This window comes from Coffea arabica, chromosome 9e (assembly GCF_036785885.1).
Source record: "Coffea arabica cultivar ET-39 chromosome 9e, Coffea Arabica ET-39 HiFi, whole genome shotgun sequence".
Taxonomy (NCBI): Eukaryota; Viridiplantae; Streptophyta; class Magnoliopsida; order Gentianales; family Rubiaceae; genus Coffea; species Coffea arabica.
In genome coordinates this window covers 8,437,355-8,463,071 of record NC_092327.1, presented here as the reverse complement: position 1 = coordinate 8,463,071, position 25,717 = coordinate 8,437,355, and the positions used below count along the sequence as shown (strand labels likewise).

Genomic DNA, 25,717 nt, shown 5'->3' with positions numbered 1-25,717 from the left:
CATTTTTTACCTAGTTGTGCTAGGATTTGGACTGAGTGGCCTTCTACATTGTTGTAGCCCTGGTTCTTAGCTTCGAAACGGTGGGTCTTGGACCTCCATCCGATACTCGTAGTGAAATTGGTGCCATTACCGCATTAGGAGGCCAAAACTGTTTTTGTTGTTGGGTCAAATGAGTTACATTTCCTGATTTTCTGGTTTGCTATAATGCTTGTATATGTTTGCAAAACCCTATTGGGGTTGTGATTGGCATTGTTTTGTGACTCGTTATCGAGTCTCATTGCATTTGTTTACGTGTTCTAGGGCGTGACGGTGGTTCACGACATTCTCCTGACGGAAGTGCATGAAATAGCACTGAATTGATTGGTGAGTATACTACTCACTTAAATGTTACAATGTGGCTTTGGTATATGTGAATTTGATGCCTTGACGGCTAATATGGCTATTGAAAATGATTGAGGTGAGGGTGTACTTGACCGCCCTCACCCCCTTGTGATTCCATTCAGGACTGTTTACCGTTTTACTGAAATACTGCACTTGCTATATGAGATATTGAATTCCATTCATGGAAAACTGATTTGGTGTCGTTTGGACGAATGTCCAACGGCCTTACTGTATTACTGAGCTCAACCCCGTAGGTAGTCAATTGGATCGAGCCGGCGAGGGCTTGGTCGTGAATATTGACGTGCCACGGGGACTGTACTGGGGAATCTTGTAGTAATGAGACTCTTGGTTCCGGTATACTCGAGTATTACCAAAATGACTGATTGGAGTGCGGGCCCGGTTGGGGTATGTTTGGTGGAAGGAATGGAGTGAAGTGAGGTCTACGGTCGGGTATTCTTAAACATTGACGGAGGGTCAATGAAATTGGATCAAGAATGTAAGCGTGGAAATGGGCTCTTGAGAGCCATCCGTATCCTTTTACCGACTTGTTTTAATTCTTAATTGTGTACTCGAAATGAAAGATTATGCTTATATGATCCTTGTGCTTATGTGGTAGTAACTCACTGGGCTTAAGCTCATTCCGTTCCATTTGTTTTCCTTACAGGAAAATGACCACTTTTGGAAAGGTTATACTTGTTGGTTGTCAAGTTGAGCTCATGTAAATGCATCTTTTGGATAGCTCTTCGAATGAAACCCTAATGTGTATTGGGTTCACTTTCTTTTGATTGGCAAACCGAACATGTATATTCGTAGTGAATGATTTTTGATATGCCGTTTTGGCTTGAAAATGTTACATTTCAATGTGTGTATGTCTGGTTGATATTTGGTTGAATTTTGGATCAACTCGTATTTCAAACGGCGAAAGAAAAATTTTGGCTACTCTCGGCCAAGTATCCGGATTCGGACATGGCCGGTACAGTTCATCATCGGCTTCGATTTTTTTTCATTTTTCTTTATTTTGTGATTTTGACATATTAGCGCACGTTGGTATGTTCCGGAACGTATTAGATCGACGTGAACTGATCCGTAGTCCTGGCGAGAGCTGGGCAGGCAGTCCGCTAACCCCTTTGGTTCGCCTTAGGGGAAAGTGGGGCTGTTACAATTGGTATCAGAGCCACTTCGCGTGGTCTCTGCGTGGAGTGAGACTGGGCCAAGTGGTGTTGTGGTTCTAATTTCATGAATATGTCTAAGTGCTCGTTTGAGCATAAGTTATGAACCAGGCATGTGATAAGTGTACGAATCATTATCATGGGACTCGAGGAAGCTAGGTATGTATGTCGGGTAGGAATCTTTAATAAGGATGGTTTACTCTTGGGACCGGACGGCTCGAGTTGTGAATTATCTTAGATGGGATTCTTGCGCTTGGATACGAAGGATATGAGGGCCTAGGTTAGAAAGGATTTGGTGAACTAGAAAGGCCATTCCTCGGGGGATCGTCTATGTTTGTTTCTGACTTGCCTGTACTTGACTCGACTGATTGTATATATGGTATGTGACCTGTAGGTGGACTTGAATTTTATGACTATTTACGAATGTGAATTGCTGGACAGAGGTTAGGCCAGTGTGTTCTTACCTGTACTCATGATCCTTGAACTTGAACTTGTACTCTTCTTTATGTTCATGCTCCCTGAACTTGTAATATTTGACCCTACTCTGGAACTTATTCGTACTCATGTGGTTGTAGACCGGCTACTACTTTTCTGTAGCGGTTGAACTGAACCTCTCTGGTGGGGCATTGCCGGTTGTGTTGTCCAGCACCGCCATTCTTCTGGTGAGGCATGCCTGTTGTGTTGTCCAGCACCACCAGGGATGGAATACTTGAACGGAGGCTCTCTGGTGAAGTTTAGCCGTTGTGCTAGCTTGTTGTGTTGTCCAGCACCACCAGGGCCAACTTACTGAACCGAAATGCTTTGGTGAAGCATAGCCGTTGTGCTAGCTTGTTGTGTTGTCCAGCACCACCAGGGATGAATTTTGATTTGAAGTGTCGCTATACCCTGAATGTCTTCCAAATATCTGGGACATTACGTCCGATTTCAAGCCTTTTGCCTGTTTTATCTGGTTACGCGATTAACTCCCTACTGGACCACTGGACCATGACTATTTGATAAGTTGGATTGGCGTGATATTTAGCACTTGAATTTGATAAGTGCTTTACAAGATCATGAATTGTGATACGTAAGATTAGAATGTTGCTTAGTATTTGACTGACTTTGGGAATAACAAATTGGACCTGGTGAATACGAGTTGGAGTAGATGGAATTCTACAGCTTGATTGGTTTCTGAGCGATATCTTGACCGGATTTATGTAGGAGTTAGAATGTCGAGGACGACATTCTTTTAAGGGGGAGAGAGTGTGAGAACCCGTATTTTCCCTTAATGTTTTTCCTAGGGTTTTTCCCCTTTAATTGCATGTTTTCTGCATTTTCTGGCTTAGGAATATTTTCCTGGTGAATTTTTATGAGTAATTATAATTTTTAGATGATTTTTCTACCATTGGGTAGTTTTTGAAAACTTAAGAATATATATTGGACGTGGGACCCACTAGTGCGAAAAGTTCGGAAAAATTCGGCCAATTAGGTTAAATTTCGGATACTGTGTAAAATTTATCGGGTGTTAAGAGATAAGTAGAGTGTGTGAAATGATTGATGTGAGAGAGAAAAGAAAGGATAGGAATGCATTAATGAGGTGACAAGTGTCACATAGTTATTGGATTTGACTTAAGAAATACTATTCATTTTTTTGACTTTTTTTGACTAATTGGTTAATATCTCCGAAAATTCACTCAAAATTCACCATTTCTTCTCCTTGGTGGCCGGCTCTCCCTAGCTCAATAAGGAAGAGAACTTCATCATTTTGCAAGCTTCCATTTGGTCCAATCTTTCAAAACCAAACACCTAAACTAGATTCTACTCCATAAAATCCTTTCTTCTAGTGCTAGTAAGTGTCTTAGTGAAGTTTTTTGGAAGAGCTAAGGTGTCCAACATCTTCCCCTCTCTTGTTTTCTTGGTAAGTGAAGCTTAAACTTCCACCTACACCTATTGATGCTTAAGTTATGATTAGTAGTGATTAAAGTGCTGAAATTTCTGGTTTTTATCTTGGTTTGGAGTGATTTGGTGAAGTTTTATTTTATTGAGGATTTTTCTGGTTTAATTGGATTATGATGGTGTGGTTGTTTATGATGATTGGTAATGGTCTATATAGACTCTAGTAGGTGCAAATTATGGGTAATTGCAATCAATTTTGAGTTTTGATTGAATTGTGAAAAGTTAGGGTTGATAACCCCCAATTCTGTCCGGTTTTGGATCATAGGGTTAGATGCCGAATTGGACTTTTCTCAAAACATGAAAGTTGTAGGTATTGATGAGTTTGAAGTGTCTGAAAAAGTTCAGGGCATTTGGAGTAGTGTAGAGTGAGTTATGCTGTTTTTACTGTTGCTGTTCTGGGTGATCAGAATGTGCGAACTGTGATTATAATCGTCTGTTTTGACTGGAATTGGTTTGGATTTTGTTGTTGGTGTCTTCTGATGAAATGTATCTTGATGTCTTAGCTATCATATGCCTTTGGAATCAATGCATTTGGACCTGTATAGACTGAATTGGACTGATTACAGTTTTGTATGATTTGGGAACCTGCAATTACGGTTCTGGGTTGGTTTTCTGCATTTTTGACCTAGTTGTGCTAGGATTTGGACTGAGTGGCCTTCTACATTGTTGTAGCCCTGGTTCTTAGCTTCGAAACGGTGGGTCTTGGACCTCCATCCGATACTCGTAGTGAAATTGGTGCCATTACCGCATTAGGAGGCCAAAACTGTTTTTGTTGTTGGGTCAAATGAGTTACATTTCCTGATTTTCTGGTTTGCTATAATGCTTGTATATGTTTGCAAAACCCTATTGGGGTTGTGATTGGCATTGTTTTGTGACTCGTTATCGAGTCTCATTGCATTTGTTTACGTGTTCTAGGGCGTGACGGTGGTTCACGACATTCTCCTGACGGAAGTGCATGAAATAGCACTGAATTGATTGGTGAGTATACTACTCACTTAAATGTTACAATGTGGCTTTGGTATATGTGAATTTGATGCCTTGACGGCTAATATGGCTATTGAAAATGATTGAGGTGAGGGTGTACTTGACCGCCCTCACCCCCTTGTGATTCCATTCAGGACTGTTTACCGTTTTACTGAAATACTGCACTTGCTATATGAGATATTGAATTCCATTCATGGAAAACTGATTTGGTGTCGTTTGGACGAATGTCCAACGGCCTTACTGTATTACTGAGCTCAACCCCGTAGGTAGTCAATTGGATCGAGCCGGCGAGGGCTTGGTCGTGAATATTGACGTGCCACGGGGACTGTACTGGGGAATCTTGTAGTAATGAGACTCTTGGTTCCGGTATACTCGAGTATTACCAAAATGACTGATTGGAGTGCGGGCCCGGTTGGGGTATGTTTGGTGGAAGGAATGGAGTGAAGTGAGGTCTACGGTCGGGTATTCTTAAACATTGACGGAGGGTCAATGAGATTGGATCAAGAATGTAAGCGTGGAAATGGGCTCTTGAGAGCCATCCGTATCCTTTTACCGACTTGTTTTAATTCTTAATTGTGTACTCGAAATGAAAGATTATGCTTATATGATCCTTGTGCTTATGTGGTAGTAACTCACTGGGCTTAAGCTCATTCCGTTCCATTTGTTTTCCTTACAGGAAAATGACCACTTTTGGAAAGGTTATACTTGTTGGTTGTCAAGTTGAGCTCATGTAAATGCATCTTTTGGATAGCTCTTCGAATGAAACCCTAATGTGTATTGGGTTCACTTTCTTTTGATTGGCAAACCGAACATGTATATTCGTAGTGAATGATTTTTGATATGCCGTTTTGGCTTGAAAATGTTACATTTCAATGTGTGTATGTCTGGTTGATATTTGGTTGAATTTTGGATCAACTCGTATTTCAAACGGCGAAAGAAAAATTTTGGCTACTCTCGGCCAAGTATCCGGATTCGGACATGGCCGGTACAGTTCATCATCGGCTTCGATTTTTTTTCATTTTTCTTTATTTTGTGATTTTGACATATTAGCGCACGTTGGTATGTTCCGGAACGTATTAGATCGACGTGAACTGATCCGTAGTCCTGGCGAGAGCTGGGCAGGCAGTCCGCTAACCCCTTTGGTTCGCCTTAGGGGAAAGTGGGGCTGTTACATTGGACACCTTAGCTCTTCAAACAAACTCCACCAAACTACTTACTAGCACTAGAAGAAAGGTTTTTATGGAGTAGAATCTATTCTCGGTGATTAGTTGTGGAAGATTGAGTGAAATGGAAGCTAGAAAGTTGAAGAATTTCCTTCCTTCTTGCAAGAGAGAGAGCCGGCCAACACAAGGTAAGAAAATGGTAATTTTTGTGAATTTTTGAGATATTTACTTCCTTGGGTCAAAAGTCAAAATAGTGAATAGTCTTTCTTAAGTCAAATCCAATAACTATGTGACACTTGTCACTCTCATAAATGCAATCCTATCTTTTCTTTTACCTCTCACATCAATCATTTCACCCACTCTACTTATCTCTAAACACCCGATAAATTTTTCACAGTATCCGAAACTTAACCGTATTGGCCGAATTTTTCCGAACTTTCCGCACTAGTGGGTCCCACGTCCAATATATATTCTTAATTTTTTAAAAATTCTCCAATACTAGAAAAAGCATCTAAAACCCATAATTGCTCATAAAATCCACCAAGAAAATATTCCTAGGCCAGAAAATGCAGAAAACATGAAATTTAAGGGGGGGAAAAACCCTAGGAAAATATTAGGGCAAATCTGGGTTCTCACACTGTCACTTTTATTTGAAGATGATGGAACAGTCTGCTTACTAGTTTGCGTAGTCTTACTTTTTTGTTTCCTACTTGAGGATTCAACAAGACCTTTTTTATTTCTTTTGGCAATATATTGGGACAATGTATCACCAAAACCATCATTGTCATGTTCTTGATATTCACTGCTTTCTGATTCAGTTTGATGAATGCCCTTATCCAACCAATCCAGATTATCTTCAAGCAATGTGGGTTGTTCATTTTCTCTTATCCAATCATCCAATATATCATCTTGTTGAAAAATGTGATTCAAGTCAATTGGGTTGTAGAAATCATCAGTATCTCTTTGATGCATCAAAATTTTCACCTTTAATCGCATATTGTAATGCACAAAAACTAATTTATGCAATTTTTTAACTGCCAAACGGTTACGTAGTTTTGTATGAATTAATGACCATGTACTCCAATTTCGCTCGCAACCAGAGGATGTGCAGGTTTGACTCAATATTTTCACTGCAATGTTCCTTAAATTTGGCGCATCTTCACCGTAGTTAAGCCATCATTCAGCTAAACAAACAAAGTAATAATAATAATAATTTATTATTATTATTTTAAAATTATAAAAATATTAACTTCATTAATATGATTTAGATGTTTATATAAGTACGAATTAAGTTGAAACCTGGTAAAGATTTTGGTAACGCTCTTGCTGCAATAGCACTTCCAAATCCTCCTTTTTTGTCTACAAAAATTTTGATCTACAAAAATAATATATACATAGGTGTTAAAATTGTTCCAATTTTTTCATTAATATAAATAAATAAAAGAATCAAAAGAATACCTCATTTATTGGATCAACTTGTGCCTCTAAATTTGGCTACAACTTTGCAATGACTTTCTTCAACCCTTTTCGAACTTCATCCAGATTAAACTCACAAGTTCCAGAATATTGAAGGATCGGGTTCAAAAAATATGCTAAATACAATAAAATAACAAAATTAGAAAATACATATCTACACCATGTATTTAAATTGGATGTAATATTTTAAATTACCTGCCGCATGTAAATCACGATGAAGTTGATTGTACCATCTATTATCAATCACTTCCCAAATCGTTGTCCAAGATTTCACTAACTTTTGAATAGCCATTTTTGCTCTATCCATTGCCTCATAAATAATTGGCAATGTTGGCTTATTATCTTGATCAATAGTTTTTAAAACTTTGACCAGAGGCTCCATTATTGCACACACATTTCTAACTTTTTTCCAAAACTTCTCTGATAATATCAACTCAGCTATTTTAATAGCTTCTGCTTTTCTCTTGGTAGTGTTATTGAACTCTGCCTATTCATCTGAAGTGCACATTTTTTTTCAGTTCTGTAGAATGCTGAAGAAGACTTTCCATAGAAATGAATTCAGTTGCAAATCTAGTGATACCTGGACGTAGCAGTTCCCTTTTTTTTTTTGTATATGTCTTCTTCAGATTCACTACTTTGTCACTGTTATATATGAAACTTGTTATCTTCTTCCCCTGAGCAATAGTTTCTTTTACATTATCTATTTTGCCAATATCCTCTAACATCAAATCTATACAATGAGCAGCGCAAGGTGACCATAACAGATTTTTTCTTTTTTTCATCAACAGTTGTCCAGCTACTTTCATACTAGATTCACTATCTGTCACAACTTGCACAACATTTTTTTCTCCCACAATCTCTACCACCTTATCCATTAACTTGAAAATATATTCAGCAGTTTTCTTGACATTGGTACAATCAACTGAACTATGGTATATCATGTGCCTATCACAGTATACCATAAAATTTATTATTGGATGTTTTGTACGAGTGCTCCACCCATCACACATAAGTGTATAACCAAAAGTTGAAAACTTATCATAAATATCTCCAAGATATTTCTCAAGCTCTTCAAATTCTTCGTCTAAATATTCATTTCCAATTTGATAAGCTGAAGGGCCTTTAATACTAGAACCAGCTTTGGCAATTTCATCAATCATCGATTGATAATAAGGATTGTCAGCTGCATGAAATGGTATAGCATTGAAATGAAAAAACTTTGAAACTGCCTTACCAACTCTTTTTATATTTTCCACTGCAAACATTGATTTGACTGATTTTTGTTTCGAAGGAAACATATGTGAGTCAATTCCTCTGCCTGTCATTTTATCCGCCTGCCTGACACTGAAATTACGTGACAATCCTCTTTTATTTTCAGAAGTCGTTGGTTTTGAAGTGCCGGCACCCATATTCCCTAAAATTCACAATGTTTAACAAATACAAAATGAATGAATAAATTACAACTTTATTTAATTATATTTATATTTAATAAAATGATATCAAATTTGTTATAATATTTTAGTTTACAAATGATACCTGACATAAATATAGAAGGTCGACTCCCAAATACTGAATGCCTTTGTTGTTCGTCTAAAAATTTCAAGTATTGGCTCTCTCTCTAATTGCTTGCTTCATCTGTTTTTTCCCCAGTGCCATCATACTTTCTTCATCAATTTCAAACAGTTCTTCGTCCTCCTCGTCGCCAACCATGTTGAAATTACTATACATATTTTCTTGTTGGAGAGAGTTCAACATTTCTTCTTTTTTCTATTTTATTGTTGCTCTTTGAATCTTACCAGCCTTTAGATGCATTTTCATTAGATCTCTAACTTCTTTTGAGGCCATTGGACAAGGTTCAACTTGTCCCGTGACATGACTGACATGTTCTTTCAACCTTGTAATGCCACCATGCATTATTTTTCCACAATAATTGCATCTCACAACTTTTCTATTCCCACCCACGGGTTTACCATGTTCCCAATCAATATCCTTGCTCGTCATTATAACTATCACACATATCAATATAAATGATTAATACATCACAAAATAATTAAAGATATATGAAAAAGAATACAACAAGTAGCAAATTGACATTTTATAATAGTAATAATTTATTTCTATTATATTAGCAAGTTAAACATCTAATCTATAATGTAAACCTACAACAATGATCATTTTTTCATTTATTAAAAGAACTTCAAAATTTTAAATATTTATTACAATTACTACTGCATTTTAGAAAATTTTATATTAAAAGATCTAACAGTTATTTTAATATTTTCACTAAATATCCAATGAATTTGAACTAATTTATTATGTACTTTGAATTATATGTGAGATAAATGTTAAACTTATGTTTGGCCCAAAATAAATTTCAACAACACCAATTAGCTAGATTTGTTAACTTATGTTTGGCCCAAAATAAATTTCAACACAAATTGGAGTGAATATTGTGGTGCAACAGCAGGACAGTAGGAAAAAGTAACCTTTAATGTCTGAATCTAATTCAGCATCACTTTCAATACAAAACCTACCTATTTTTCATTAATTTGAGGAACTAAATTAGATGATAAACCACCAAGAAAAGAAAAATCTAAATTCTCAAACCCACTCATCAAGCCAAAAGAAATAAAAAGAAAAAGAAAGAAAGAAAGATTTTCAAAAGCTACAATGGTACTAAGTACTAACAGTTTGCCTCCTAGAGATGAATAATCAGTTACTACATTATAGCTGTTAAAGAAGGCTGTTAACTACCAGAAATTTGACGTGTCATAAATTCCCAAATTGAACATCCGGACCTCTCCCGTCTACACATATACATCACCAGAACAAAACTAAAATTTACTATACGGAATTTGAATCGGGTTACAATTTAGTTAGAATGTATTGATTTACAAAGGCAAATAAGATAGTAGCAACAAACATCTTTTTTTTTTATCTAGCTGTTTTTTTTTCCCTTTTTTTCCTGTCGCGCCCCACTTTTTGAATGGTGAGAGTGTGGTGTGTGTGTGGTGTGAGATGTGAGATGTGAGTGGTGTAATGGAATGTGAACGTGTGTAAATGAAAAGTAAAAGGCCATGGGACTTGATAATGCGACGGTTTGGCCATATAAAGTTCAAAAAGGGTTTTTTGTATCAAAAATGGAGTCGCCACTTGGTATAGGGTTAGGGTGTACCAAGTCACCCAAAAAATGGTTTTTTGTTTTTGAATAAAAGTAAATAAACCCTTTTAAAGAACTTTTGGGTCTACGTAACCAAAAAGAGGGATCGGGGGTCACATTTGACGAAGGGGAAGGCAAGGATAAAAATCCAAGGCACCCCTTCGACCTAGCCAAGGCTAGTTGCGTGACTTAAACCAATTTTCCTAATTTTTCTACCCAAGGTATGTATCGCATGTTGGATTTGACTAGATGAATGCAAAATGCAAACCTAAATTCTAAAATGTCTCTTGTAAGGTTTTTGGTCCCAACCACATGAGTTGTGGCGGCCAATAAAGGAAAACCTTATAGAGGTCGATTAATGCAAATGATGGCTAAAGTGCAAGTGTGCGATTGTATAAAAAGGTGCACGTGTGAAATTGTATGAAAAATCCAAATGTTTGTGTGCAAGTGTATGAAAAAGTGCACGTGTGAAATTGTATGAAAAATCCAAGTGTTTGTGTGCAAGTGTATGAAATATAGTGATAAGTACATATAGGTGTAATTCAGTGCAATTTTGTGAAGTAGAAATCAAAATGAACAATAAGGAAAGGAAAATGTGAATTGAAAAGAATGAGTAAGTGGTAAATGAGAATGAATGAACCTAAGGGAATGCATCAGGTCGGGTATGGGAATGACTCCTAACTTTTCGACTTCGATTTTCCCTTTGATTAGAAAGCAAAACTAGCGTGCTAAGGCTATCGAGTAGCCACACTCGCTCGTTTCCCTTATCAGAAGGGGACTCTCCAGGCAAATGAACCCTATAACTAGTATGAGATGCAAAAATCCTAAAATGAGGGGAAAAGGGGTTCGAGGAGCATGCCAAATGATAAAACTAAGAAAAATGCATGACATGTAGTGAACATGCAAATATGCACTATCGAAAGGGAAATCCTAAGGGTCTAGCGTTGGACTAGCCCATCTATGAATTCCGACTAGCGTTGGACTAGCGAAAACGTACATTCATCCATCATATTCATTCATGGTTATGGAAAGCGAGTAGACATGCCAAACACTCGTAAACACATAGCACATAGCATTTAGCATGCTCGACTAGATGCAAGGCCCTAACAAAGCAAATTAACACGTAGCAACTAAGCATGCAAGACACATAAGGCAATTAAAGCCCTAACTATTACATTTGCTAGCTAGGCACACGTCTTCGATAGGTCCTCATCGAATGCGCCTCCAAGCCCTATCTATTACAAGCCAAGAGGTGTACACATACCCCATAATAAGACTTCAAAAGGGGGAAGGGGAAATGGACCAAATTGCTCGCCAAGCCCTATCTATTACAAGCCAAGAGGTGTACACATACCCCATAATGAATAACTTAAATAAAAAAAAGCAAAAGTAAATGACATAAATAAAAGAAATTAAAGAAAGGCTAGAAAAGCAAAGTAGACATGTATTTCACTTAGCACGTTGGAGCACGTAGGAAAAATAACGCAAGAATATAGAAGTTACCTCCATTGCAATGGAAATCGAGTAAATGAGATATTAGCTTCAAAATAATAAAAAGGGTCAAGGCACCAATTTATTTGACAAATAATCACAAAGGATAAAAATAAACATGAATTTGAATCAATTAAATCATGTCAACAACCCACATTTAAGAAGTCAAGAGAAGAAAGGACCTGATTGCAAAGATTGACAAAAGTTTGGGGCCAAAATTAAAGAAAAATAAAGTTCAAGGACTCATTTGCAATTAAAGTAAGGACCCAATTGAATGAAACTGAAAGTTTTTGGGGCCATAGTGAAAACACTCGAAAGTCAGGGGACTGGAATGAAATTTCATTATCAGGCTTCTTGGCATAATAGGCCATTGGGCCATTTGTATTTATTTCGTGGGCCAAGGCCTTCCTAGCCCAACCGGAAAACCCAAGCAAAAGCAAATGGGCTAGCTTAGCTATTGTGGCCCAAAACTAGCCAAACAAACAGATGGGTCACGATCCTGTGGCCCAAACCAAAAATCCAAACAAAAGTGTTGGGCTCTATCTTCCTAAGCCCAAACAAAGTAACCCCTTAATCCAAAACACTTGTTTCATTAAACCCAACAAGATAAATAAATCAATTAAAATTATTAAGCCATAATCATGACCCCAAACCAAGAATTAATCTATCCACAAAGTCACATAAAATATGCAAACGGAGAATTAAACTTAAAAGGATAGAATTAGTTCAATTTTCCAGATTTTGGGCCACAGTGAAATTAGGCAGAACATGAAGGGAATCTCACTAATTCAATCACACGAATCTCACTTCATTCAAATTCTTGCCATTACATCGAGTTCATGCAAAAGGAAATCTAAGAAGAACGAAGCTCTTCAAACTCTACTTCTCATAAAAATCAATTATTCAGACAAGGCGTGGAACTTCATTGATCATTTGTTTCCTTCATCCGAAAAATGCAGATAAAACACCTTTAAATTAGAAATTTCAATCAAGCAATTTGTCAAACAGTTTAGGTGCATTAGAAAATTCACCAATTCTTTGTTACATAGAAGCTACAATTGGCCCAAAATTTAATCAAAGACATAGAAAACAGTCCCATTCAAGACAAACAACATGTGTATTCCAAAATCATGAACGAAAAAACAGATAATCTCCATAAACATAGTCACGGCAGCCTGTTTTCAAAGCTTGACAAGGACTGAAAAAAATTTTAGAGAGAGAAGTGACTTACAGTGCTCTTGTTCGGTAAAAATTTTGCAGGCCCTGGCGGTGAATTGCGGCGAATTGTGGCAGCTCTGGTTGTCCCTTCCGGTCTGCTTCCTTTCAAGCTTCATCTTGTCACGTTCAATCAGCAAAGGACAGTCGACAGGCTCAGGTTTGACATGGCCCATTGCCCCCTCGGTCTACCTCCGCTCACCACCCTCTGCAGCAGCCATTTCCTTCGTGTTCTTGCTTGACGAAGATTAGTCGGTGATGATGGTGGGTTCAGTGCAGAGGCGGCGGCAGATGCGGGTTGGAGAAGAAATTGAGCAGGCGGCAGAGGGGGAAATTGTGGTTGTGCCCATGACGAAAGGGCAAGCTGAAACTGGGAGTAATGGTAAGAGGGCTTTTGAAGAAATTGGAGCTGGAATTCGATGGGCAGATCAGATTCCCTTTGGGTCAGAAAATGCGAAGCCGTTTTTCCTACGAGGAGGAAATCCTCCATTTTTCCCTCTGCAGCCGACCTCCTCCTCCGTTTTCCTTGCTACTCTACCTCTCAAAACCTTGGCAGCCGCTATTCTCTCCCTCATCCTTCTCTTTTACCTCTGTTTTTCTTTTTGCTCTGTTCCACAATTCCGTCGCCCCTGCCCTCTCTAGATTCATCCCCGCCTCTGTTTTGCTCTCGTTGAAAACCTCCCCCCTTTTTTCTCTTTTTTCTCATCCGTGGCCTCTTTTCTTTTTTTTTTTTTTTTTTTTAATCGTTTTCAAACCTCCTTCCTAAGCTAAACAAGTGTCCTCCTAAATGTTGTGTTGCCAATTAAACAAAAGGGACACTTGTCCCTCAAATTCCTTAACCACTTGTCCCATGATTGTTTTGTACACTTGTTCAACATGCACACTTCCACCCATTTTTGCCATTTTCATTCTTTTTCTTTCATTTTTCACTTTTCATCATTTTTCACTTTTTTCCTTCTTTTTCCTTTTTCTTTTCATTTTCAAGAAATTCTATGCTAAAAACTTAAAAATGATAATAACACAAAAAACTAAAAAACTAAAACTAAAAAGTGAAAAAAACGAGCACAGACTAAAAAAATAATTAGTAAATGAAATTACACCAAAATTTGGTGTCTACATTTCCCTTTTCGGTTGGCCTCCTGCATTTCATTTCATGTTGATGCTCCATTATTTTGTCAGTCATTAGTTTTGACTTAACCAATTAGGCCAGCATCCCATTTTGGTGCTCCACTATTTCGTCATTTAATAGTTTTGACCCTAACCAAAGGCGGACAAATTAAAAGGGTTGGGCACAAGTAATATTTAGTTGATTCGACTTGCACAAAGTTAGTCATTTTTTATTCTTATTCATTTGCATATTGACGAATGCTTGTTGAAAGAAGGTTAGATCAATTGCTACCTGTCTCATCCCGTCCCTCTCATCATTTAATTTTTCTAAAAAAATAATTTATACTAATTCAATTTTGTCTTTCACATGTTCATCTAAAATTCAATATAAATTTTATCCAAAAGAAAGGTCTCATGTCCAGAAACAAACATTCAAAGAGAATAGACAAAAAAAATAAAAGAATTCAAAATCAATGAAAATTGTGATAAGCATTACCTCTCTCTCTCTATATATATATATATATATATATATATATATATATATATATATTCTACATCAATTAACCATTTTCTCAAAAAATAAGATCATCACCTTTACAAGTGAATCTTGTCAACAAAATATAATCTCTTATATTTAGGTTGCAATTTGCTCAAAGAAATTTTTTATTTAGCTATAAAAAATAATATTTTGTGTGTGTAAATATATATATTTAGGAGGAGGTCAGGCACTGGTGAGTTTCTAAACCTCTAATCCTAACCTGTTGTGCATATAAGCCGACACTCGACCCTCTTCTAACCCGGTTAAAAAATGTGAATCGGGTATTTCAGAATGAAATTGGTATGGATTCTGCGAGTCAACACGTCAATGAGTTTTTCTGGTCGACCCTTAGAAATTATAAAGCCAGACTATTTGCAATAGTTGCTAAGGGAAAAAAAGAAAGAAACAAAACAGCGGTAACCATCTAAACAATTGAATAACCAAAGCCTTATATTTTTTTTAATAAATTGAAATTCTTTTCCTTTTTGTGTTGCCTAAAAACCATCTACAATGTAATGTTTTTAAAAAAATTGAATCAATGAAATTGACTATTTAGTACAAAAAACCTGGTGACTGGACATCAGGGAATCCGGGGAGCACCTAGTCTGAGCCCCAATCCTAGAGATAAATTGCACAGAGATAACCGGTCATCCAACTAATCCCAGGTTCCTTGTAGCTGCCCGGAGGATTTCCCACAGTGCTTACTCCTGCCTGCTCATATGTTTTCTTATTTAGATCTAACAGATAAGAACCAAATCAGCCTGAAAGTTTGAAAACAAAGCAAAATAGGGTGAGCTGCGGGATAAGCTGAAGGTACTGCCCACTTAAAGTAAAGGTAATAGATTAGGGAACACTATGATTAATCTAAAGAAGGCCCCACGAAGTCTTTTATAACGTGCCCATCACTCGCATCTCTTTTCCTGTATGAAGGAGCATCAGTACTAGCATACTTGACAGGAGATTGACACAGGCGGTAGAGAGGTCCCCGGATTTTCCTTTTTTAATCCTTTTTTTCTAAAGGTTTTTTGTTGAATTCAACTTGACTCGGGATAATTCGGAGTGACTCGGTGTGACTCGGTCGTTTCAACCCGTCGTGGTAACGTCTCGGCCGATTTCTCGGCGAGTCACGTTTCTCGGTATCGTTTCGTCGCGGTCTCATCTCGGACTAGGCCGAGTCATCTCGGTCTCGGCCGAGTCTTCGAACCATGCTTCAGAGATCAAATTTTCTGTTTCAGGAATGGATCTTTCTGTTACTGAATCATTTATTTCATTTGTATTTGACATCTCTTTTACCTCCGAAAAAGTAATTTCACTTTTTTCTACTAGATTGGATTGAGTCTCTGCCCTTTCAAGAGATACTGTATCTCGCCTTGTTTCATATTCATTCAGCTTCGGCTGTGCCATGCTGGATAATGGTGATAGCAGCTTTGATGAGGCTCACTTTGCGATCCTTAATCCTTCAGGACTAATTTTTCAGGAGTTTCTGCACCTTTACAAAATCGCGCGAAGGGACCAAGACTTCTTTCGTACTAGAATCCTTTACAGTCAGGTGGGTTTTCAATGTCAAATCTGATACTGCAATGAAGATGGGGAATATGCTGCTGCTACTACTAATACCACTAGATTTGATCAAGAAGATGCTTAACTGACTAATAACGTATCTTTATACTATATAAGAAGGAGTTTTGGTCAAAGAGGAGGTTGAATTTCAACCGCATAAGTAGGGACTTTTTGGGAATTTCTTATATTATGAAGTGTTTTGCAAGCTGTAGGTACAAGTGTAGAAAGCCTGTGATTGGGGAAATTAACCGAAATGGCCTCCTTTATAGACATTGAAAACTTTAAATGTGGGTGCGTATTTGGGTATTTATTGTCTATCTAATTAATCTGGAACCTACAACTCATATAAGCATGTGGGTTTGTGTAATTACTGAAATGGCCTTTACACGCACTCAGCTCTTGAGCCGCAGACAACCATTTGGGGACTCACGCAACTTAATGGTTTAGTGTCTGAAATTGCCTAAAATGCGTCTTGGCCGCTCCCACATACTACCGTTTGTGCCCCCGGTGTTCTTGGCCACTGTTGCCTAATGTTTCATGAGCTTTCCGGATAGCTTCATGTTTGCATCCGGGTATTAGTTGTTGGATTCTTTGGCTGAGATTTTTCTCCTTCAATTGCTTCTAACAATTACTATCCTGATTCCCAGCTTGTCTTTCCATCTTCTCTCAGGTGTGAACTCCACTATTTTGCTATCATTTATGCCTGGATTTAACGGCCATAAACATGGGTTTATTAATGACTCCATGTCTGGCCTTTGGGATTGGGTCTATTTTCCCCCTTTCAGCTTCGGGGATTGGGATTTTCCATGCCTCTTCCTTTTCCCTCTCATCCGAGCTCATGTCCGAAAGCCCCCATTTCTTTGACATTAAGCCTCAATTAAGTAGCCAAGCGTTTGTATGTTAATGCCCAAACGGCTGCCCATTCATTATGCTTATTTCAATGCCTCCTTTTTCGTCTTCTACGGTTTCACCCTTTTCACATTCTGGGATTTGGGCTATTTTTTATGCCTTCCTACCGAGCATCTCAGAATGTTCTTTAGCCGCAGCTACTCCTGGTGGTTCAACTTGAGGTAAGATTTGTCCCCCAATTTTGCCGTTCATGTGGGTGGTTTGGGTCGTGGGTGGCGTCGATATGTGCTTAATTCCTATAATTTGACACTCAGCCCTTGTAATTTAGCTGTAACATATAGATTTTTCCACACATTTAGAAGGCCTCTGTAAGTTGACGGGTTTGCTTATAATGTTATAGGTTCGGGACAACAGCAAGAAAAAGCTCTCGGTGGGGTTTCTGGAATAAGGTTAGCTTTCTGGGTACTCTGCATCTCTGAATTATGGCCGAATTTCATTTGACCTACCTTGATTGTGATGCGTTGTGAATTGAACATTTATACCGTTTGTTGCTGGTTTCAGAGCTAACTGTTAATACATTGCTTGGGCACATTGCTGGTTCATCTTTTACATTGCTTTGTGATGCTTTGAGAGTCTGCTAGGTTCAAATTAAACAGGCACAAATGCTTTGTTATAGTGAATAACAATTCTGAAATTGCTATGACTACCTAAAAAGATTAACCTAAAACAGTTCAAATAATTGCTAAACAAGAAAAAAAAAACACCAGGGTGTTTTGTTACTAGGGAACAACCCAAACTAATGCCAAAAAGAATCCTCACACAAGACAAGCGCCAGTGTGTCTTCATATTTGAACATCCAAATCAGAAATGGAAGTAATAAAATTTGACATTTTGGTACTCATTCAATAATCATTACTCATCACAATGTTATATTCCACCTCAAACCACATACATCTTCTGTTGTCCTTGGTTTCAAGGTGATACACTCTTCTTTGGTGCACAGGTTGAATTAAGCTGCTACTAAGAACTAAAATACATGTAAGATACCATACGTTATACAAATCCAAAACAACTAAGCTGCCATTGCATATCAAACCCTCTGGTGCATTAAAATTGCCGTTACATCAGACGTGAAACAAAGATTACATGCTAAATACAGTTATTTTCCCATTATGAAACCTTTGTGCATAGAAAACTTCATAACTTAACTAATTAGAGATATTGATGAAACCTTTCAACCAAGCAATAATCAAGAATCATTTCATGCTTAAACAACATGATAAATTAGCTAATTTAAGATGCTAATAAGACACACTGATTACAGGCTAAGTACAGTTATTTTCCCACTATGAAGGCTTTATGCATAGGAAACGTGATAAATTGCCTAATTTGAGGTACTAATGATACCTTCCAACCAAGCAATCCTCAATAATCATCTCATACTTAACAACTTGATAAATTAGCTAATTTAAGATACTAATAATACTAGCTAATTTAAGATACTAATAATACCTCTCGACAAGCAATAATCAATGATCATCTCATACTTGTAATCCATCTGATATCTTAGGCATCCTATGTTTTGGATGGTTTAGCACGCTGTCCTGTATTAGTGCTCTGTTTGATCTATGTCTGTTGGTTGTTATACTTGAATCTTTAGATAGCTGATTATACTTTGTGAGCTTCTTGTATTGTTTGTTAACATTGACAGTGAATCTTCAAAAACGTAGGATGTGGTGCAGTTGTAGTATTATTAAGGCCTTTATTACATAGGGTGTGCAATGAAATCTAAAACACAAATAAGAAATCCCAGGTTCGAATGGATGTCAATAACTGATTAAACACCAAATAATATAATCTTTGCTTCAGCAAGATCCTTTTTATTACCATCAAATTATGTATACAATCGAATCAGAAAACAACCATCACATATGTCAAACAAAGATACAATACTAAATAAGCTTTTACCCTCGTTATTATCTGTAATCTATTAAACATAGGTTATACAAAGACGGCAATAGGAATTTTTTTAAATAAGCTTTATAGGGATGTTACAAGTCTTAATAATCAACAACTTAACTAAAGCTGCTAATAAGATCTAAACCACACAGAAAACATCCCAATAAGTTATAGGTTACAACACCTGATCCGACATAATATATCAAGATAATTTGTGACACTAATATGGATTTTCCTAATACCAAACGAGGAGCTTTCCTAAATCCTTAATGATCAACGAGTTCAGTGTTCAGTAATGATACTAATAAGATCTAAGATACCAACAATACATTCTAAAATTTCACACGTTACATCACCTGAACTGACCTCAAAAATGAGAATCTTTAGTTTGTTAGGTTCCTCTTTTTTACCATCAAAGTATCTATACAAATAATCAAAACAGAAGCTTTCTTCCTTCAATGATTATATCGTTTATTGTTGATTTGGGTGTGAAGTGTTGACTTTAATTACTGCTAAATATGTTCCTTGTTTATATTGTATGAGAACCAATTTGTTATGTTGTATTCCAGTCTCGACATTGCTATAAAGTTCATTGAAGCCTTTTTCTTGCCCAATCTTTCAATTAAACCGATTAATCTTCCAATTACTCCATAAAACCTCTTAGTTTGGTGGAGTTGAGCTTGGTTGTGAAGTTGTTTGGAAAGCTAAGGTGACTAGTTGCTCTAGCTCTTGTATTGCTAAGGTGAGTTGTGAAGGACCCCTCTCCTTCCTCCAATGATGTTCAATTCATGATTGGTGGTGGTATAAGATGCACTTTTATGGATTATATCTTGATTTTGGTTGAATTGATGAAGTTTTATAATTATTGGGGATTTTTCTGTTTTCATATGGATATGATTATGTGGTCATGTATGATGATTGGAAATGATATTTAAGGAAGTTAGAAGTTGGAAAAAGTGGATAATTGCAAGCAATTTCTGTTTTGGAAGAAATCTGGAAAATTAGGGTTCTTGGCAATTACATTCTGCACGAATTTATAGCTCCTAGATAGAGGCCGAATTGGCCTTGGCCTAAAACATGAAAGTTGTAGGTAATGATATTTCAGTGGTCCCTACAAAATATCAGGTCAATCGGAGTAGCGTAGAATGAGAAAAGTCGAAATTAATATTGCTGTTCTGGTTTTACCCGAATGTAAGAATTGCGCCTGTAATTGGTTGTTTTGGCTGGAATTGCTTCCGAATTGGTTGTTGAGGTCTTCTGATTAAATTTATCCCTGTTTCTTATCTTTCAGCTGGTTTTGGAATTTCTGGATTTGGACTTGGATAGCCTGCTTTATGATGTTTCCGCTAGAATGCGTTCTGTGAATCTGTTTTTGTGATTCTGGTATGGTATCTTGCATTTTTGACCTGGTTACACTCGAAACTGGGTTGAGTGACCTTCTGGAATGTTGTAGCCCTGTCTTTTAGCTTCGAAACGGTGTATATTACACCTTCATCCGACAATCGTAGCGCCTTTGGTACCATTACCGCAAAATGACGTCCAAAACTGTTTTTCTGGTTTTGAGGTTAACTTTCATTTCCGGACTTTTCCATAGCTTGACTTGTACTAGTACTCCTTGGAGCTTGCTGAATGGCTATTGGATGAACTTGTTGTTGTGTGTGTACCTTTGGGTTGGAATGAGGAAATAATGAAGCCATGATGGCTGGAAAAGTTAGTAAATTCAGGGGAAGTGCTGTCCGAACTTTGAAGGGATTTGTTTGCATTGAGTTTGTGATCTATGACTTGGATTTGAGCAAGGCAATGTTATATGCTGGATGATTTCGGAGCCGTGGAGGTGAGTGACCCTAAACTATTTCCAAAGTACTTGTGAAATGTTTCTTGCATTATTTATTCGATTGCATATCATGCGTGCTTGCATGTGGATTCATGACATGATTTGGCTTCAATGAGTTCTGGGAAAGTCTTGTGCTGGACACCAACGTCTCCACCTTGTTTATGGTTCATGTTCATGTTTATCTGGAGCTCAAAAAGGGGCTCCCTCTTCATGTTAATGTTAATGTTAAATGATCTATTTGAGCGTTGGGTGTTCAAGTACCATGATTTCACTGGCTCACGAGAGCAAAAGACGTACATTTGATCTTTGAATCATGACATCATCGAAATGCATTATTGTGAAATATATTTGATGACTGCTTTTACTGGTTACTCGCTGAGCTTTTAGCTCACCCCAAAACTATTTTATTCCCCTCCACAGGGCTCAAGGCGAAGGAAGGCTTGTAGTACTTATTCCTGTGATCAGATGAATTATCTCATGTGTACTTTGAATTTGGACTTCCTCTTGTATAATAGTTGGATCATGGATCGGAGTGGCGCAGTGGAAGCATTGACGCTTCGATTTTGATATGTAATTATTTATTGGAGAATTTGATGTAATATTTGAGATTTATCTTGTAATTCATTTGAGTTATATTGAGATTTATCTTATATTTGTTTGAGGACTGTAGTGAGCGACTGAGTCCCGGCGAGAGCTGGGCAGGCGGCCCGCCGAACCCTGGGGTACGCCCTAGGGGGAGGTGGGGCCGTCACAGTTGGTATCAGAGCTTAGGCTTCAGATCTCTGTAGTGTATCCTAGGCTTGAAGTTTAGGATGCCGGACTGTGGGTTTGGTCTGAAATATTAGTGATTTTTGCGGGATGTCTCGACTTGATTGGTACAAGATGGAATGTCGAGGACGACATTCTTTTAAGGAGGGGAGTTTGTGACGCCCCGAAAGAATGAGTGTGAGAACCCGGAAATTTTCTAATTTTCTAGGGTTTATTTTATTTAATCGCCCGCCTTTTCTACATTTTCTTTATTAGAAAAATTCCCCAGATAAAGTTTATGAGCAAAGATAGTTTTAAAATGATTTTTCTAGTATCGGTTAGTTTTTGAGAAATTAAGAGCGTATTTCGAACGTGGGACCCGCAAGTGCGGTAAATGCATTATTTTTTTGACAACTTGTTGGAATTTTGTATTAAGTGATATTATTTTACAAAGTGTTAAGATATTTGTATTGGAGAGACAAAAAGATAAGTTTTAAACCTAAAGGTGACAAGTGTCACCATAAGATTTAGTCTTGAGTTTGACTACTATTCATAACTTTACCATTTAATTAAAATTGGCCAAAAATCTCTTCATTTTGCAAGCTTCTTGGCCGAATTCTCTTGCTCAAAGAAAGAAAGAAAAGCTCTCAATTTTCTAGTCTCCAATCTTGCCCAATCTTTCAATTAAACCGATTAATCTTCCAATTACTCCATAAAACCTCTTAGTTTGGTGGAGTTGAGCTTGGTTGTGAAGTTGTTTGGAAAGCTAAGGTGACTAGTTGCTCTAGCTCTTGTATTGCTAAGGTGAGTTGTGAAGGACCCCTCTCCTTCCTCCAATGATGTTCAATTCATGATTGGTGGTGGTATAAGATGCACTTTTATGGATTATATCTTGATTTTGGTTGAATTGATGAAGTTTTATAATTATTGGGGATTTTTCTGTTTTCATATGGATATGATTATGTGGTCATGTATGATGATTGGAAATGATATTTAAGGAAGTTAGAAGTTGGAAAAAGTGGATAATTGCAAGCAATTTCTGTTTTGGAAGAAATCTGGAAAATTAGGGTTCTTGGCAATTACATTCTGCACGAATTTATAGCTCCTAGATAGAGGCCGAATTGGCCTTGGCCTAAAACATGAAAGTTGTAGGTAATGATATTTTAGTGGTCCCTACAAAATATCAGGTCAATCGGAGTAGCGTAGAATGAGAAAAGTCGAAATTACTATTGCTGTTCTGGTTTTACCCGAATGTAAGAATTGCGCCTGTAATTGGTTGTTTTGGCTGGAATTGCTTCCGAATTGGTTGTTGAGGTCTTCTGATTAAATTTATCCCTGTTTCTTATCTTTCAGCTGGTTTTGGAATTTCTGGATTTGGACTTGGATAGCCTGCTTTATGATGTTTCCGCTAGAATGCGTTCTGTGAATCTGTTTTTGTGATTCTGGTATGGTATCTTGCATTTTTGACCTGGTTACACTCGAAACTGGGTTGAGTGACCTTCTGGAATGTTGTAGCCCTGTCTTTTAGCTTCGAAACGGTGTATATTACACCTTCATCCGACAATCGTAGCGCCTTTGGTACCATTACCGCAAAATGACGTCCAAAACTGTTTTTCTGGTTTTGAGGTTAACTTTCATTTCCGGACTTTTCCATAGCTTGACTTGTACTAGTACTCCTTGGAGCTTGCTGAATGGCTATTGGATGAACTTGTTGTTGTGTGTGTACCTTTGGGTTGGAATGAGGAAATAATGAAGCCATGATGGCTGGAAAAGTTAGTAAATTCAGGGGAAGTGCTGTCCGAACTTTGAAGGGATTTGTTTGCATTGAGTTTGTGATCTAAGACTTGGATTTGAGCAAGGCAATGTTATATGCTGGATGATTTCGGAGCCGTGGAGGTGAGTGACCCTAAACTATTTCCAAAGTACTTGTGAAATGTTTCTTGCATTATTTATTCGATTGCATATCATGCGTGCTTGCATGTGGATTCATGACATGATTTGGCTTCAATGAGTTCTGGGAAAGTCTTGTGCTGGACACCAACGTCTCCACCTTGTTTATGGTTCATGTTCATGTTTATCTGGAGCTCAAAAAGGGGCTCCCTCTTCATGTTAATGTTAATGTTAAATGATCTATTTGAGCGTTGGGTGTTCAAGTACCATGATTTCACTGGCTCACGAGAGCAAAAGACGTACATTTGATCTTTGAATCATGACATCATCGAAATGCATTATTGTGAAATATATTTGATGACTGCTTTTACTGGTTACTCGCTGAGCTTTTAGCTCACCCCAAAACTATTTTATTCCCCTCCACAGGGCTCAAGGCGAAGGAAGGCTTGTAGTACTTATTCCTGTGATCAGATGAATTATCTCATGTGTACTTTGAATTTGGACTTCCTCTTGTATAATAGTTGGATCATGGATCGGAGTGGCGCAGTGGAAGCATTGACGCTTCGATTTTGATATGTAATTATTTATTGGAGAATTTGATGTAATATTTGAGATTTATCTTGTAATTCATTTGAGTTATATTGAGATTTATCTTATATTTGTTTGAGGACTGTAGTGAGCGACTGAGTCCCGGCGAGAGCTGGGCAGGCGGCCCGCCGAACCCTGGGGTACGCCCTAGGGGGAGGTGGGGCCGTCACAGTTGGTATCAGAGCTTAGGCTTCAGATCTCTGTAGTGTATCCTAGGCTTGAAGTTTAGGATGCCGGACTGTGGGTTTGGTCTGAAATATTAGTGATTTTTGCGGGATGTCTCGACTTGATTGGTACAAGATGGAATGTCGAGGACGACATTCTTTTAAGGAGGGGAGTTTGTGACGCCCCGAAAGAATGAGTGTGAGAACCCGGAAATTTTCTAATTTTCTAGGGTTTATTTTATTTAATCGCCCGCCTTTTCTACATTTTCTTTATTAGAAAAATTCCCCAGATAAAGTTTATGAGCAAAGATAGTTTTAAAATGATTTTTCTAGTATCGGTTAGTTTTTGAGAAATTAAGAGCGTATTTCGAACGTGGGACCCGCAAGTGCGGTAAATGCATTATTTTTTTGACAACTTGTTGGAATTTTGTATTAAGTGATATTATTTTACAAAGTGTTAAGATATTTGTATTGGAGAGACAAAAAGATAAGTTTTAAACCTAAAGGTGACAAGTGTCACCATAAGATTTAGTCTTGAGTTTGACTACTATTCATAACTTTACCATTTAATTAAAATTGGCCAAAAATCTCTTCATTTTGCAAGCTTCTTGGCCGAATTCTCTTGCTCAAAGAAAGAAAGAAAAGCTCTCAATTTTCTAGTCTCCAATCTTGCCCAATCTTTCAATTAAACCGATTAATCTTCCAATTACTCCATAAAACCTCTTAGTTTGGTGGAGTTGAGCTTGGTTGTGAAGTTGTTTGGAAAGCTAAGGTGACTAGTTGCTCTAGCTCTTGTATTGCTAAGGTGAGTTGTGAAGGACCCCTCTCCTTCCTCCAATGATGTTCAATTCATGATTGGTGGTGGTATAAGATGCACTTTTATGGATTATATCTTGATTTTGGTTGAATTGATGAAGTTTTATAATTATTGGGGATTTTTCTGTTTTCATATGGATATGATTATGTGGTCATGTATGATGATTGGAAATGATATTTAAGGAAGTTAGAAGTTGGAAAAAGTGGATAATTGCAAGCAATTTCTGTTTTGGAAGAAATCTGGAAAATTAGGGTTCTTGGCAATTACATTCTGCACGAATTTATAGCTCCTAGATAGAGGCCGAATTGGCCTTGGCCTAAAACATGAAAGTTGTAGGTAATGATATTTTAGTGGTCCCTACAAAATATCAGGTCAATCGGAGTAGCGTAGAATGAGAAAAGTCGAAATTACTATTGCTGTTCTGGTTTTACCCGAATGTAAGAATTGCGCCTGTAATTGGTTGTTTTGGCTGGAATTGCTTCCGAATTGGTTGTTGAGGTCTTCTGATTAAATTTATCCCTGTTTCTTATCTTTCAGCTGGTTTTGGAATTTCTGGATTTGGACTTGGATAGCCTGCTTTATGATGTTTCCGCTAGAATGCGTTCTGTGAATCTGTTTTTGTGATTCTGGTATGGTATCTTGCATTTTTGACCTGGTTACACTCGAAACTGGGTTGAGTGACCTTCTGGA

At 37.5% G+C, this 25,717-nt stretch overlaps 1 protein-coding gene across 1 annotated transcript; it reads right to left on the bottom strand.

The window, feature by feature from the left end:
- Positions 1 to 7,599: 7,599 nt before the first annotated feature.
- Positions 7,600 to 13,150, bottom strand: LOC113737388 (uncharacterized). The gene is made up of 3 exons (XM_072065648.1): positions 12,991 to 13,150; positions 8,905 to 9,114; positions 7,600 to 8,522 (listed from the first exon to the last, which is right to left on the bottom strand). Exons 1-3 carry the CDS (start codon positions 13,148 to 13,150, stop codon positions 7,600 to 7,602), a joined length of 1,293 nt encoding a protein of 430 aa, XP_071921749.1.
- Positions 13,151 to 25,717: the final 12,567 nt, after the last annotated feature.